This window comes from Suillus fuscotomentosus (assembly GCF_016647785.1).
Source record: "Suillus fuscotomentosus strain FC203 chromosome Unknown F5891scaffold_176, whole genome shotgun sequence".
Lineage (NCBI taxonomy): Eukaryota > Fungi > Basidiomycota > Agaricomycetes > Boletales > Suillaceae > Suillus > Suillus fuscotomentosus.
Window position 1 is genome coordinate 33,933 of NW_024539688.1, and position 15,510 is coordinate 49,442.

Below are 15,510 nucleotides of genomic sequence, written 5' to 3' on the forward strand. Positions count from 1 at the left end.
GCATGTTTATTGGCGTGAAATTCATCGAGGGCTCCAGAAATGCACTTGATGTTGTCTTCATCAATACGTGGTGACTGGATGAGATACTGAAATTCCATCAATGCTCGGACAACAGTAATCACAGTACTAGGTGCTGCATTCCCACTGACTGCAACGATTGAACGCTGAATGTCACGTTGAGTTTGACCTGTAACCTGTTTTAGCTTAGAGATACCACTGTAAAAATGACAAAAGCCAGTGACAGGCTGCAACACAGAGAACCAGAAATCAATTTCCATATCCCCAACCACACAAATAATCCACTTGATGTTGTGATCATAGAATTCTCAGTGAATGAGATGCAGAAATTCTGGAGTGAGGAAATGAGATGGTTCACCAAGGGTCCAGTCCTGCCAGAAAGGTTGAGAGACACCATTCAGGCAAAATTTCTGCACTTCACGAAAGAAGGCTTCAATATTGTTGGGATCTGCCCTTGTTTGAATGACAGCCAGCTGTGTAAGTGTGGTTGATTTCATGCAAGGTTCATGATGGAAAGGGTCTCTGAACTGCTTGAACATGGCCATGGTAACCAGAGATGTTTTCCCACTGACAGTAGCTAGCATCATAGCCTCTGAAGTGTCAACAATATAGCTTGCCAGGGGGGTAAAACAATAGCAGCTATGTCCAACAGGGCCTGATAACATGACTCCTTCATGTGCAGCCTGCTTGAGCGGACACAGGACAATATCTAAACATTCATGAATTAAGCGATCCTCAAGTACACCTCACATGCATTTATTCTTATGTATGAATTTAGGTACAGGGAGCAAGGCAGTGAGTACAAAGGAGTTGGACAATGTCTTGAGTCATGTGGACATGTTGATATTCGCAAGGCTGATGAGAAGTGGGTGCGCAACTCTATCACCCGTCATTGTGGATATATTCATTTTGTTAGATGATAGAATGGTTCCAAGGAGTGTTGCATCTTTGGGTAGAGCAGACTGTCAAGAAACCAATAAGTTCAGCGACTGGTGCAAAACATGAATATATACCTGCATATTCCATGTGTCATCGCCTGTCATCCATTCTGGATATACACAGCACAAGTATTGTGCAGTAGTATAGACCCTGCGAGGTGTGAAGTCTAACCAATCGTGAAAAAAGGGATGATTCAGAATGGCTGAAATACAGTCCAAGGGATCACGCCAGTACAAAATGATGGGTGATTTGATGGGATGACTCATAGAGAGCACTTGGGACATTCAGCATGGACCACTGGGCAACATTTCTGCTCTCACTCACAGTTCCTTGGCTGAGGAAAAAGATATTGGAAGACCCTGGATCTTGACAAAAGACTTATCAACAAAATTGTAATGAAAATGAAACAATTTGCTTACTATCTCGAGTGACAAAAAACCGTCTATCTTCCCCATGCTCAATCCTAAGCACAGTAACCATGATGTGATCTCCCAGTCCTTCTGGCCACTGAATGGGTATTAGGGATTCTTGGCATGGTACATGCTATTCTCATCAGAATTGAATAAGTTGAGGAAGGTGTACCCCTTGCCATACATCCAAGAAGATTTGGGATCCTGGTCGACAAAATCTGAGGCACCATTCGGAAGTAATCCCTCCCCAGAGGCCTGGCCACCACTCTCACCGCTACCCCCAAATGACTTGTCTCTATCTCCAAATGTGAACTCAACCTCAGCCTGAGGCCCACCACTGGGAATATTTGGTTCATCCAACTCATCTGTATTCATAGAATCATCAGATAGGTCTCGCAGACATATTAAATCCTGTAGCCAGGTGCTACATCCTGAGTGAGGCTGGCTCATGTGACGAGCAACAGCAACCTGATCTCTGAAACCAGCTTTACTGCATGAAAGACACTGGAAATTGGACATGATGTCCTCGCAAAGTCCAACACTTGTGAGTCGTGAGAAGCCCAATTCATAATCAATAACTTACTCTTTGTTTCTCCAAAATGTCAGCCCCACCAATCAGTCTTACAGCTATTTGAAAAAATGATGATACTATGTCAAGTGTGAGAAAACATCAATGAAAGAAAGACTTGGCGTAAATTTCTGTAAATTTCTTCATACTTCAAATTTCCAGTGGTATGCCTTACCGCAGCATCAGTGACGACCTCAAGCTTGCGGTTATCCGCTTGTACAACAGACAACTTCTCTCAATACCTGATATTCTAGATGCTGTGGGCATCTCTCGTCCAACCTTTTTCCGTGTATTGAAGCAGTATCATGCAACTGGCCATGTATCAAAGCCCAAGAGTCTCCGTCGTGGTCGGCCAAGAGCTCTAAACTACAGTGATGTCTATCACCTCCTCGAACTTGTCAAACAGAGACCAGACTGGTTCCTAGATGAGCTCCAGCATCTTCTAGAGACAAACTGCTTTATATCTGTCCATTACACCACTATCTACAACACTCTTCAGCGAGCCAGAATCTCAGTCAAAAAACTTCGTCAAGTAACACAAGAACAAAATGAGGATCTTCGCATTGACTACATGCGCAAAATTGCTCAGTATGGCCCTGATGAGCTTGTCTTCCTCGACGAAGTGCACAAGAACAATAAGACACCACAACGGTCAAATGGACGTGCAAAGAAGGGAACACGAGCTGTGATGAGGGGACTGTTTGTTCGTGGACAGCGCCTGTCTGCTGTGGGTGCACTTTCAACAGAAGGAATGATTGCATCAACCGTGGTTTTTGGTTCCATGACATGACGCAAGTATTTGAACTTCTTGGAACACAGTGTGGTACGTTACAATGCCATTCTCACCTGTCACATGAGTCTGTAGTTGAGTAATAGCATCCAGCTTCCTCTCTGTTCTGCGTACCCTGGCAAACACAGTGTCCTTGTCATGGACAATGCCCGTATTCATCATGGAGAAGAAATACTTGAGTTAGTGCGTCGCTTTGGTAAGCTTTTTGGTTGATACAATCCGCAAGGCTGATGGCCCATGGCCTATCAATTGAAAATTCAGGTGTCCATCTTGTTTTCTTGCCACCCTACTCACCAGACCTCAATCCAATTGAGGAAGCATTCTCGCAAATCAAAGCATGGATCAGGAGGAATTACGACCTATTCACACCAGGCCCTGGTGTGCTGTATGATATGAGGGAGGCAATGGATATCGTTACAGCAGAGGATGCGAGTGCATACATTCATCATGCTGGCTACTTCTAGTACTGTACAAAACATGCAACCTGAACGAAAATAGGAATAGCTTGAAGTTTAGTCCGAGTCTGAAAGTGTTTTAGACCTGCTGAGACCACTGTGCCATACCATCCTTGAGCTGTGCGATGTCACCACATTGCAACTCCATGCTCTCCACATCCCGAACTGTAGCATAGCATAGTGCTGATGGTCCAGTGAACCCATGACGAACAAGGACCTCTCGCAATCCGTCAGAAAGCCTATATGCTGTGAAAAATTCAGTGAGTTCCATACGAGGACCACGGCTTGGATAAGGACAGAGATAGGACAGTGGCCCAGGAAGACTTGGTTCAGGGGCATCACGAACAGGCAAGGCCAGTGGTTGGGGCCGAAGGTGCGCAGGTGTCATATCCCGTATTCCGGACCTACATCCGATAATATTCCCACGCCTCATCCGGACCTTCGGATGTGCTATCCATGTCTCCAGTACCCATCCAGATCCCTGCACCTCTGCACATCCACATCCACATGTCCACGTCCAGATCCCTTATTCTTCGCAGCTAGTCTGCATCATTCATCCTTGTCCCATCGCCCTAATGCCACATCCTATATATCCACGCATCTCATCCGGACCATATCCGATCCGGTCCGATCCGATGTATAGATCCGCTTCCGATCCGATATATGATAAGCTTCATAATTCATTTCCTGTGCATATGATGTTAACACAGCCTATCCGGTATTCCTTGTTACCGGTACCTCAGTTATATCTATTACCGGTATGCTTACTGATCCGTTAACCTATGTTCATTTCCGACTCGCGTTTGTCAACCTTTGCATATGCTTCATACATAGCCTCGGACTCTGCTTATTGATCCTTCCGTTATTTCTCTTAGTATATAAACTCACATATATGTCTTGTAGTACCTCAGTCTGAATATCATATTAGTCCTCGCACTAGTCTTCACTCTAAGTCCTCATATCAGTTCTAGTCTTCCAACTTAGTTGTTATCCATCTCAGGCCTAGGGAGTTTCTCCCTAGGCCGGAGCTCTGCTTATCCGATACTCCGCTCCTCCACTCCTCCACTCATCCGAAGTTCCGGAAGTTTGTCCGGAACTTTCCCGCGGTCCTCCGGACCTATTCTGCTTCGGACTTTGTCCTTGCAGCCTTTCCTCTGTTTGCTTCTACTCAGGACAAGTCCTGAGTAGCCATTACACGTATCTGTATTAGGACGAAACCCCATTGTAATTTCCGGAAGTTCCTCCGGAACTTTCCCGCACTCATCCGGAAGTTACTTGTACCCGTCCGGAAAGTCCTTCCGAAGTTTCCCGCGCCTTCGGATGTCCTTCGGACGTCTTCGGACTTTCCTCGGACACCAATCTGAAATTAAGGGCACATACTCGGGTAAGGGGCGCAGCGCATGAGCTGAAGCCAAGCCCCTCAGAATCAGTCCTACCCTTTGTGCATGGTCTTAACAGCAGGAGGGACAGGTGGCAATCCAGCATGCAGTCCATGGAACATGTCGACAGGAAAATTGACATGGATAACAGGTGCAGCAGGATCACGTGGATTCTTCACAGTGTTCCTTTGCTGACGACATTCAGTGAGAAGAGATTTTGTTGGCCCATCTTCGTTCTCAAATAGTGCTTCGAACAAGTGGTGGTTTGGTGGCCGGTCCTCAGTGGCATGTTCCTTCCCCTTGCACTTGCAAAGAATGAGTACAAGATTCGCACACGAAATATGATGAAATATGAAACAAGTTACCATGGCTGCTGCCCAACAGTCAAAGTGACTGAATCCCAGTTCGAAATGTATGTTGTCGGTTGGATTGACGAAGCAGTGATCACTGTGACAACCCGGCTTCTTGTGGCAGACCCATCGGGTGCAAATGATCTTGATGTTGTTGTTGTGCTCTTCATTTGCAGGATCGATGTCATCCCCCCGTGGTGCCTAACTGAAGCATGAACAGCGAGATGTATTTATATAGTACAGGACATACTTTGTCTTTGCTTTCTTCATCTTTTTCTTTCCTCGACCATTGTCAGACTCACTTTCCTCAACATCAGCATCCTCGCCGTTCCTAAGCTTGTCAGTTTCATCATTGCCTGCAGTACTCTTTCACTGCTCAGAGATATAAATAAATCTTGAGTCAGTCGAACAAGACATACTTTTCGTGAAGTCTTCAATGGTATCTCTTGGATCCAATGTTACCTGTCAAGTCCTTGTGTTTGCGAATGCATTCCAGAAGTATCTCATAATCATCATCCTCATTGATTGGAAGTGGGTGTGGGAAGAGTCGAGGAATGCTCAATGAAAGTTCGTAATTCTTGATATCGAGTTTCTTTGGCTTAGCTACATTTTTGATTCAGCAAAGGAGCTGAGCCTTCCACATGTCAAATGGCTCGTCACTGTTGAGCTTGAATGATCCATTCTTTCCACTGGACGAGCGTTTCTTGAAGTCTTTATTGTATTCAGATGCGGAGAATATCGAAAAGTTGTATGTGAGCTTGATTGGCTGTGGGGAGTCTGTCGAAACAGGCGCTAGACACAAAGAATGGTGAGTACAGCTCAGATGTTTGAGTTAGGGGGTGCATATATGCACCATTCTTTGCAGATTTTTGCTTCTTTTTCGGCTTTGTGGGCTTTTGCATGCATTTCACTTGAGTAGGAGCCTTTGGAGGTGAAGGTGTAGCAGCTGCAGACTCAAGCTCAGTGATTTCAATTTCGGTGTCGGTCCTGGTCTGTGTTAGAAAGTCACTGCTATTGGTACTATCCAGGTCATTGAAGATAGAATCGAGAGCTGCAATAATAGTTGTATCTCCATCTGCACTTGTGGGGCTGTCTGGAACTATGGCCAGTGTGAGATATTGCCTCTGCTTTGCCATGATAAGTTGAAAGTATAGCAGTGAAGGTGCGTGGCAGCGGTAGCGCGTTGCGTCTTCACAAGATTTTACAGAATTTTCACCAAATCTTTCTTTCATTGATGTTTTCTCACACTCGACATAGTATCATCGTTTTTTCAAATAGCTGTAATCTCAGCAATGATATCCCATCATCATCTTTGTGCCTGATGCCTTGTACATGCACACACCCTGTTCAGCAACATCCAAGTTGTCACTCATGTCGCCACAATTCCAGCGGTATTTCTGACCTGTATGATATAGCTGATAGTATCAGGTCAATAGTAAGTCAATCATATTGTATCGCATTTGCTCTAAGTAACATGGTACTTACAGTCAATCAACAACACCGATGAACTTGAATCCAACCTCGTCATGGACCTGGTGAGGGCAAGGCGGGATGTATTCAGGGCGGAGAAGGTGCTAGCAGATTGTGTAGTGTGAGAATGCAAAATCATGGTGAATCTTTCCAAGCACCAGTCTGATGTTTCAAAGAAAAAGCTTGACAAAGCAGATATAGGATTAGGGTATATGCAAATTACTTTTAAAAAATATGGTCTTTCTCACCGTTCACTTGCGCCATGCAGTTTGCAAGGTAAGTCATATCTGTTCACATTCACCACTGCAAACTTCATGTCTTATCACAGAACAATCCAACTGTCACGTATCAGTAATTTTAGACTGATGACTCGAGCTATTCTTATTCTTTTGTGTTCAAGTTTGGCGCACACATTAGTAGTACTAGTATGTACAGTACTACTACTATATATTGGTATTTTGTTGAATATAATGTTTGTATCGTAATTGGAAACAATGTGCAAATTCAAGCTAGTAGTTCAAAGGAAGTTCTGAGCCTGCTACTACTAAGTACTACTACTAGTAAACTTCAACACTTTCAAAAGATTGAGGCTGTTGAGCTGGAAATCATTGAATTTATTTTGAACAGTCTGACCCAGTTGTGAGCTCAGTGACCACTTTGGCATCTGGGGCTGTATGTTCTGTGAGCTCTGTCGCCACTTTGGGTGTCTGTGGGAAACTGTCAAAAATTACCATATCTGTGAAGAAATTTCTAGTTTGCAGATGAACATGAGTAAATATGCCCAGTGCAGTGCTCAAGGTCTGATTACTATATGAGGTAGTATTTGCTTGATAGTTGAGCACAAGTGTCCGGCTTTCCATACTGTGCACCAAGGTGATCCGTGTCTTGCAATCCAGCACGTCGATGGTAACCTGCAAAACATACACGGACTTCATGGATACTTTACAAGTTCACGTGATCACGTGATACAACTTGTCGACGAGGACTCGGACATCGGCCAAGATGACAAACACGGTCACAGCGACAACTCACACAACGATGATGGCCACAATAATAGACGATCGTCGATGATTTCCTGCACGCACTAGTATACTTATTGCTCTGTATTCCAAACAACGTGTAATGCTACCGCATCATGTACAACTTAAAGCTTCATCATGATATGTTGAGTATCTTACATAAATCATCTCAAAATCTTTCTTCTGATCATAGACCTCGTGTGACTACAAACCCTTGGAAGCCATGATATCAGCTGCCTCTACAAGCTTCTTCTCGATGCCAGGCTCGCGCGAAGAGTGTCCTGCATCTGGGATGATGTGCAGAGTAATTTCTGGCCAGGTCCGTTTCAGAGCCCAAGCAGTAGTCGCCTGGTCCAAGCGTCTTTAGTAAGGGCGTCTCTGAAAACATGAAAAATCTGCATACGGGGCATACAACATCGTATCTTCCTTGAACCACGATAGTTGGAATGTGACGACTAGGAACAGTGAGAAGGGATCGAGGACACGCGTAGAACACACGTACATCTTATCGATTTCCTGCTTATCAAGCAATTGACCATCACGCATGAAGCCCTGCACAGTCGCCACCATAAATCGCAATCGAGCCAATTCTTTAACAGACAAACCTCATTGACGAAATAATGGTTTTCGATCCGAGCAAACGCGCTGAATGTTAATTCAGCAGAAAATAGAACTCGCCACTGGGTCCACGTACTTTGCAAAGTCATCTTTCTCCGCTTGGGCGACAGTATCCGCACTTACGATCAGCCTTGATGTAGCCATCCTTGTAACATGATGTCAGCAACAAGCATAGTGCCAACGGAGTGGAGGGCATTCTACTTACTCCCACTTCGCCCACGCCTTTGCAGCGGCCAGTCTGATATTTTCGTCTGGAGAGTTCAAGCGGCTGTGGTACGCCTTCATCATGTCGTGCTGTTCAGCCTCTGGAATTGGGGCGAGGTATTCTTCCCTATACAACTGGGTCACCCGACAATGAAGGTTTGTCGTTACTATGTCAAATTACCATTGTTCTGGGAAAAGATGGGAAGCGCCATCCTGATAGAAGAATCGCAGTTCGCTGAAAGAGGTAGGAAATGGTTAGCATGCTCTATTTTAGCTCATAGAGCAACCCATACCTTTGTCTTAGCGTGAAGATTCCACTTTGAAAGAATTGGTTGTTTAGAATTGCCTGGTATGTAACCAACATCATCGAGGCTCACCGGAGTACGAGGGACTTGACTCTGTCTGGATGTGTCTATGTAACGAATTGACTGCTCAGACAAGATATTGTGTAGCAGGAATCTGATCACAGACCTGGGCGTATGTAAGGGAGAGCGTAGAACCCTGTACGTCTGTATCAGTGATGAAGTCTAGAAGAAAACACACTAACACAGACCCAGCTACCACCAAATACATGCCATTTCGTGACATCTAGTTTCTGCCGAAGGACCTCAATGTCTTTGACGAGGTCCCACGTGGTATTATTCTCTAATTCCGCACTCCTACACAACTTCATGCAGGAGCGATGTCAAAGAATTGACGGGACTTACGGAATGGACTTTCCTGCACCCCGTTGATCAAATAGCACGATCTACAACATCGAGAGAGTACAATTCATATTAATAGGAAGATGCCCTCTATCAAATGACTGTTGCCTACCTTGTATTTCTCGGGGTTGAAGAACTGTCTGTCCTTCGGATCCGTTCCACCTCCTGGGCCCCCGTGGAGAAAGACAACTAGTCAACAGTTAATAACCTCGATGAGCTGCATAAAATATCATCAGAGCACATACCTGGATCGCCTTCCTTGTTTCCACTCACTTCATAACTTTCGATCGATTATCATCGATGTTACACTGATAGATGATCAGAAGACATACTAAAGCTGATGTTTCTCTGAATTCGCGCCCTGGAAAAAACCAGACTCGTAGGGCTTGATGGGAGGATACATTGCTGCAGGTTTCGACAAAGTGGCGGACGAAGATGTAGGCTGTGAGTACAACTTGAAGGTGGGAGACAGTGGCGCCGTGTTATCCTGAAACTCCTGGGAGTAGATAAGCTGAATGACGCCGGCTTTGCAGTAACACCTGATCGATGATCATGAGGCCATCTGAAATTACATGAGCTGGCAAGGAAAACCGCGCGAAATTCAAATGTGCTCACAAGTGAGAAGCGCTCTTGAACTTGGTTTGACGATTGGCAATGGGGCTCCCGAAAAAGCTCGCGATCACGAAACCAATTAATTATGTTACAACTCAGGTTTCACTACCATCAAAGATACCTAGGATACCTTAAGGCGGCTCTGTTCGACGCCTGCGATGTCGATTCACATCCCACTCCCTATCCCAACTCACCCAGAGGCTTCGTCACCATCAGCACTTTCGGAGAAGGAGCAGGCTTTATATGACGTTGTCTACGAACACTTCTCTGCCGCAGATTATACGCTTCCAGATGTCAACCAGGAAAAGGCCGCACTAGTAGTGGATGAAAAGTTTTGGCTCGTCAGTGCACCTTCTCATCATTCTTCAATCTCGTGTAATTGGTTGACCAGTGTTATCCTGACCGATGATAGTCATACGAATGTCTGCTGAGATACCTACGTGCCACAAAGTGGGATTCGAATGAGGCCATCAAGCGCTTGGAAGACACGCTAAAATGGAGACGCGATTTTGGGATTTACGATACCATCACACCTCAACATGTTGAACCAGAGGTATGAGAGCACGAATTCCTTCAATTTCACTCGGTTAATATAATCAATGAAGGCAACGACTGGCAAAGAGTTCCTCTTTGGTTATGATACTCGGGGTCGACCTGCCCTCTACATGTGCCCCTCAAAGCAAAATACCGAGGAGTCACCACGTCAAATCCATTATACTGTCTGGATGCTCGAACGCGGCATCGACCTTATGGGTCCAGGTGTTGAGTAGGTGCCCTTCCTACCCATCGCATTTTTGAAATTTATTCCGGCACTATCTAGGACCCTTGCGTTGATGATAGATTATGCGGATAAAGCCAAAAACCCCTCAATCGGCACGGCTCGCACAGTGCTCAACATTCTTCAGACACACTATCCAGAACGTCTCGGTCTTGCACTCATTGCACATCTTCCTTGGCTTTTACACGCATTCTATAAACTAATAACGCCGTTTATTGATCCCCTCACTCGGCTGAAGATGGTATTCAACCCCGTTATCACTAACAATGGTCTTTTTCGGACGGCTGTGGACGCTGAAGCCTGGAGTGCCAATAGTGAATCACGGGTATTTGAGCCGGACCAGCTTGTGCAGGAGGGTTGGAATGGCTCCCAGCCGTTTGTCTACTCCCATATCATTTACTGGGAAGCGTTAGTGAAGCTATGTGAGGAGAGGCGGTCTAGGATGGTTGCGGCGTGGCATTGTATTGGGGGGAAGGTCGGTACGAAGGAGTGGGAAGTTAAAATTGCCGTTAGGGACGAGGCGATGAATGTGCAGGTAGATGCGGAAAACGTGCTGGCGAAGAATGACCAGTTGCAGTCCTGAGGAGACAGTAAACACTATTGCCTGTTTGCTGTGCTTTACTGACGCGCTAATCTCAACTAAATCTATAAATTCCGATGGAGCGTGGAGCCGTGGATGAAAATGTACGCACGCGACAGGACAAGTCTGAAAGTAAGCTATCTTTATCGGCCTCGAGGCTTCTGGGAGTTGATACTGTTTGAGCGCTGAGCACGCACTCCTGATATGTGGCGACTTGCAGGTACATGGAAATTCCACAGGTTGAACCGTTCACTAGCGTTCTCAATTCGGGCTTTCGGCTCCGCTTGACGCTCCCGAAAAAGCTCGGGAGTATAATCACTTGACATGAAGCTATTATGACACGTCAGAATAGCTCTGTTCAACAACTGCGATGTCGATTTGCGTCCCACTCCCTATCCCGACGAACTCACACGATGCTGTGCCACCTTCAACGCTTCCCGAAAAGGAGCAAACTTTGTATGACTGTGTCCTCGAACACTTCTCTGCAGCAGACTATACGCTTCCGAGTATCAACCAGGAGGGTGCTGCACTAACAGTGGATGAGAAATTTTGGCTGGTCGGTGCATCTTATTGCAATCTTCATTGTTGCGCATCTGGTTGATCAAGGATCGATACGCAAACAGTCATATGAATGTCTTCTGAGATTTCTACGTGCTACCAACTGGAACGCGGATGCGGCCATCAAGCGCTTAGAAGATACGCTCAAATGGAGACGTGAATTTGGAATCTATGACAAAATCACTCCTGAATATGTTGAACCAGAGGTACGAAGGAGCGCGTTCTTCGGGGTTCACGTTTAATACGAATGATTTGAAGGCAAGAAATGGCAAGGCGTTTATCTTCGGCTGCGATACTCACGGTCGACCCGCCATCTGCATGAGCCCCTCGAAGCTAAGTGCCGAAGAGTCATTCCGTACAATACAGTTCATTATCTGGATGGTCGAACGCGCCGTTGACCTTATGGGGCCAGGTGTTGAGTAAATGCCCTTCTACACATCATGATAATAACTTATTTTGGCGTTTTCTAGGACGCTTGCGGCACTGGCAGATTATGCAGGCAACACCAGAAATCCATCATTTGGTATGGTCCGAACAATAGTGGACATCGTCCAAACACACTATCCAGAACGCCTCGGCCTTGTGCTCATCGCACATCTTCCCTGGCTTTTGAACACATTTTTTAAACTACTCATGGCATTCATGGATCCCTACACCCGGCAGAAGCTGGTCTTCAACCCTGTCATCAATGAGAATGGTGTTTTTCGGACGACTGCAGACGCTGAAGTATGGGAAGCTCAGGCTGACAACACATCTCGAGTATTCGAACCGGACCAGCTTATCCAGGATGGTTGGAACGGTACCCAGCCATTTGTCTATTCTCATGACGATTACTGGGAAGCGCTAGTGACGCTATGCGAGGAGAGGCGGTCTAGGATGGTTGCAGCGTGGCATTGCATGGGCGGGAAAGTTGGTATCAAGGAATGGGATGTAAAAATCGCTATCAAAGACGAGACTAAAAGGGATTAACGGAGAATGACGGTACCAGCCTCAACCCTAGGCAGTAGCATTTTCTCTACTGACACGCTAATGTGATTATACCCCGGAGTGGTGGATGAAGATGTACACGCGTGCCATGTCAATACATATACCCGGGGCTGTCGCTTACAGACTTCCCAGAGTAACAAGTTGGTGTGTGCTGGAGCGTATCTCGTCTAAGCTACACCAAGCCAGGAACTTCGTGCCTTGGATTTCTAATTAAACATTAATGGTACTCAGAGTAAAATGGGAATTTTCGGTAAAGCTCGGTAAAGCTCGGTAACTTCGGTTAGAAACTGACAATTCAGGCAGGAACAACACGCATAGGACATGCGGCACATCGGCATAGTTTCGGACTTCGAAAACTATGCCTGTCATTCGACCACCACGTCCTCGTCGTTCTGCACGCCTCAAGTGTTTGCAGCCCAAATCTATGGACTACAACCAAGGACCCGTCACCCGTGGCCGAGGAAAATCTCGGAGTACTCGAGGTAACGATCATGCTGCCCAGGCACCCAAGCTCGTCGTGCAGTGGCAGGCGGACCCCTCTCGCACCCAGAGGGTTATCGAGTACCTCCGCAACCATCCAGCAGACTGCCGAGTTCTGTTCTTTTCGGACGGGAAACAATCGCATACCGAGGGTGATCGCCCATCGGGCAAGGATAAACTCTCGGTTTGCTCTGTCGTCGCCCGCCATGTTTTCCAGGCTGATCCTAACTATGCGGCGCAATACGCTGAGGTGCCGGATAAGTTTCGCGACTCGACCAACAATCATATCATGAGGTACGATTTTTCGTATCGATTCACATGTGTACTAACATTCCCTCCAGTCTCAAAAAAAGGTTTCGTGAATGTCACGACAAATTAAACTCGACGGGTGCCGGCGTCATGCCAAACGACGTCGCTCAAAATCTGCACGGTATGTTTTTTATATTTATATTTAATCAGATTAAACTAATAAAAATTACAGCGCAAGTACTACATACGTTCCCGTGGTATGACGAGCTCCTCTCCATCATGGGGACAAACCCTGCTCTATCCGTCAAGACCGTCTCATCACGCCCTGGAACTGATCACGCTGCTAACTTCTTCGCTCTCACCCAAGGTGCCCAGACCTCTGGTCAGGCGCCCTTCGTCCCTGCGCCCTCTGGCCAGGCGTCCTTTGGCTCTGCGCCCTCTGGCCAGGCGCCCTTCAACTCTGCGCCCTCTGGCCAGGCGCCCTTTGGCTCTGCGCCATCTGGCCAAGCGCCCTTTGGCTCTGCGCCCTCTGGCCAGGCGCCCTTTGGCTCTGCGCCATCTGGCCAAGCGCCCTTTGGCTCTGCGCCCTCTGGCCAGGCGCCCTTTGGCTCTGCGCCATCTGGCCAAGCACCCTTTGGCTCTGCGCCCTCTGGCCAGGCGCCCTTTGGCTCTGCGCCCTCTGGCCAGGCGCCCTTTGGCTCTGCGCCCTCTGGCCAGGCACCCTTTGGCTCTGCGCCCTCTGGCCAGGCGCCCTTTGGCTCTGTGCCCTCTGGCCAGGCGCCCTTTGGCTCTGCGCCTTCTGGCCAGGCGCCCTTTGGCTCTGTGCCCTCTGGCCAGGCGCCCTTTGGCTCTGCGCCCTCTGCGCCCTCTGTTCAGGCGCCCTTTACTGTCCCCCCCTTCGCTTCCTCCTCCTCGCCATCCGGGTACCATCCCTCCCATCCCGGCATCATCGCTCGCTCTCACCCTCCCGCGCCTGCCCCCTCCGAGTCCGATACGTATTGTGACAACAATTACGTCGGCGACGGATACGACGAGGACATGGACATGGACCTTCGCTTCGACGACGTGCCACAGCCGCAGCCTCCCGTAACGTCAAATTACTGGGAAGAGGAGGGTGACGTCACCATCTTGAACAGCCCCCCCAAGCCCAGAGCCTCCAAACGTCGGGCACGTCAGTCTGCATCCCCCTCATCATCTCGTTCCCCCTCGCCCAAGTCATCATCATTCGTCCTTCCCCCGAAATCGCAGACCTCCCTCCACGATAGTCGCGCTGCCTTCGGCAAGCGCGTGTCGAGGACAAGCCGGACCAGCGCCAACTCGCCAAAACCCTCGTCCAGCGGCTCCTCGCTGTCGAAAACGACGATGTCGGCACCTGCCTCCACCTCCCAGACGTCACAACTCCCATCCTCCAAGGGGAAAGGGAGGCAGGTGAAACGGGTGCGGTCGGATCTTCAAGGCGACCTGAACCGGCTCAACGACGAGATCGGAAGCGTCCAGTCGGACCGGATCACTCGGGGCGAGCTCAAGAACGAGCGTTACATGGCGAAGTACAACCTCGCCCGTCAGGTAAATGAGCACAAGTTTTTGCGCGAGGAGCGTGTACACTGCGACAAGGAAGCTGTCGCCACTCATCAGCGCTCCCAGGAAGCGAAGGATACGGAGATTCGCCTCCGCGAAGCGGAGGCGAAGATGCATGCTGCGCTGGCACATGCGCATGCTGAGGAGGCAAGAGCGCTTCAGCTGAAGATTGAGTACCAACGTTTGATGAGCGGTTCTAACTCTTGAGGGTGTTGTTGTAGTCTTACTGTTGTCCTTTTGCATCACATATCTCATGCTGTCCTTCATACTACATATGTTGTTATGTTAACCATTAGTCCTGTTCATGTTATGTTGATAGTTCATGTACTACCAGTTTTCAATGGACCATGATGGTGTTTCCTCTTGGCTTTGAAGGTGTGATGCTTGACATATGTTTTCTTGGATAAGTAATGTTTGATAACCTGAGGAGATGTTAGATGGTACATATAACTAGTACACTTGCTAGGATAAGCACCACAATATTAAGCAAGTGAAGAGACTGACCATCACAGTGCTCTAGGTTTATTAGCTTTCTTTGCAACGCAAAGAAAGCTGATTTCAAACCTAAGCAGCTGTGATGGTCAGTCTCTTCACTTGCTTAATATTGTGGTGCTTATCCTAGCAAGTGTACTAGTTATATGTACCATCTAACATCTCCTCAGGTTATCAAACATTACTTATCCAAGAAAACATATGTCAAGCATCACACCTTCAGAGCCAAGAAAACATATTCAAGTGGAAATTTGTAACTACAACTGCTATCC

At 47.3% G+C, this 15,510-nt stretch overlaps 6 protein-coding genes across 6 annotated transcripts; 2 read left to right on the top strand and 4 right to left on the bottom strand.

The window, feature by feature from the left end:
* Positions 1–326: 326 nt before the first annotated feature.
* On the bottom strand, positions 327–764 carry F5891DRAFT_966080 (uncharacterized protein; the record flags this gene model as incomplete). The annotated part of the gene is made up of 1 exon (XM_041376208.1): positions 327–764. A coding segment is annotated over one exon (438 nt), but the record flags the coding sequence as incomplete, so codon positions are not given.
* An 81-nt stretch (positions 765–845) lies between these two features.
* Positions 846–1,886, bottom strand: F5891DRAFT_987739 (uncharacterized protein; the record flags this gene model as incomplete). Its single annotated transcript, XM_041377937.1, has 5 exons — positions 846–980; positions 1,032–1,107; positions 1,282–1,334; positions 1,377–1,464; positions 1,498–1,886. The coding sequence occupies 5 exons, from the start codon at positions 1,884–1,886 to the stop codon at positions 846–848; spliced, it is 741 nt and encodes a 246-aa protein (XP_041217216.1).
* Positions 1,887–4,612: 2,726 nt separating this feature from the next.
* On the bottom strand, positions 4,613–6,045 carry F5891DRAFT_1199129 (uncharacterized protein; the record flags this gene model as incomplete). Its single annotated transcript, XM_041368713.1, has 6 exons — positions 4,613–4,864; positions 4,925–5,110; positions 5,160–5,185; positions 5,372–5,512; positions 5,570–5,701; positions 5,763–6,045. 6 exons carry the CDS (start codon positions 6,043–6,045, stop codon positions 4,613–4,615), a joined length of 1,020 nt encoding a protein of 339 aa, XP_041217217.1.
* A 1,382-nt stretch (positions 6,046–7,427) lies between these two features.
* F5891DRAFT_1075270 (proline iminopeptidase) lies at positions 7,428–9,356 on the bottom strand. The gene is made up of 15 exons (XM_041363369.1): positions 9,257–9,356; positions 9,170–9,204; positions 9,037–9,113; positions 8,928–8,968; positions 8,774–8,879; positions 8,692–8,721; positions 8,598–8,632; positions 8,514–8,537; positions 8,402–8,455; positions 8,222–8,347; positions 8,093–8,161; positions 8,004–8,043; positions 7,901–7,950; positions 7,802–7,853; positions 7,428–7,746 (listed from the first exon to the last, which is right to left on the bottom strand). Exons 1-15 carry the CDS (start codon positions 9,325–9,327, stop codon positions 7,603–7,605), a joined length of 954 nt encoding a protein of 317 aa, XP_041217218.1. The 5' UTR covers positions 9,328–9,356; the 3' UTR covers positions 7,428–7,602.
* Positions 9,357–9,694: 338 nt separating this feature from the next.
* On the top strand, positions 9,695–10,897 carry F5891DRAFT_987742 (CRAL-TRIO domain-containing protein; the record flags this gene model as incomplete). Its single annotated transcript, XM_041377938.1, has 4 exons — positions 9,695–9,877; positions 9,949–10,089; positions 10,142–10,302; positions 10,357–10,897. The coding sequence occupies 4 exons, from the start codon at positions 9,695–9,697 to the stop codon at positions 10,895–10,897; spliced, it is 1,026 nt and encodes a 341-aa protein (XP_041217219.1).
* Positions 10,898–11,264: 367 nt separating this feature from the next.
* F5891DRAFT_1199132 (CRAL TRIO domain-containing protein) lies at positions 11,265–12,421 on the top strand (the record flags this gene model as incomplete). Its single annotated transcript, XM_041368714.1, has 4 exons — positions 11,265–11,450; positions 11,518–11,658; positions 11,711–11,871; positions 11,923–12,421. 4 exons carry the CDS (start codon positions 11,265–11,267, stop codon positions 12,419–12,421), a joined length of 987 nt encoding a protein of 328 aa, XP_041217220.1.
* Between the last annotated feature and the right edge of the window lie 3,089 nt (positions 12,422–15,510).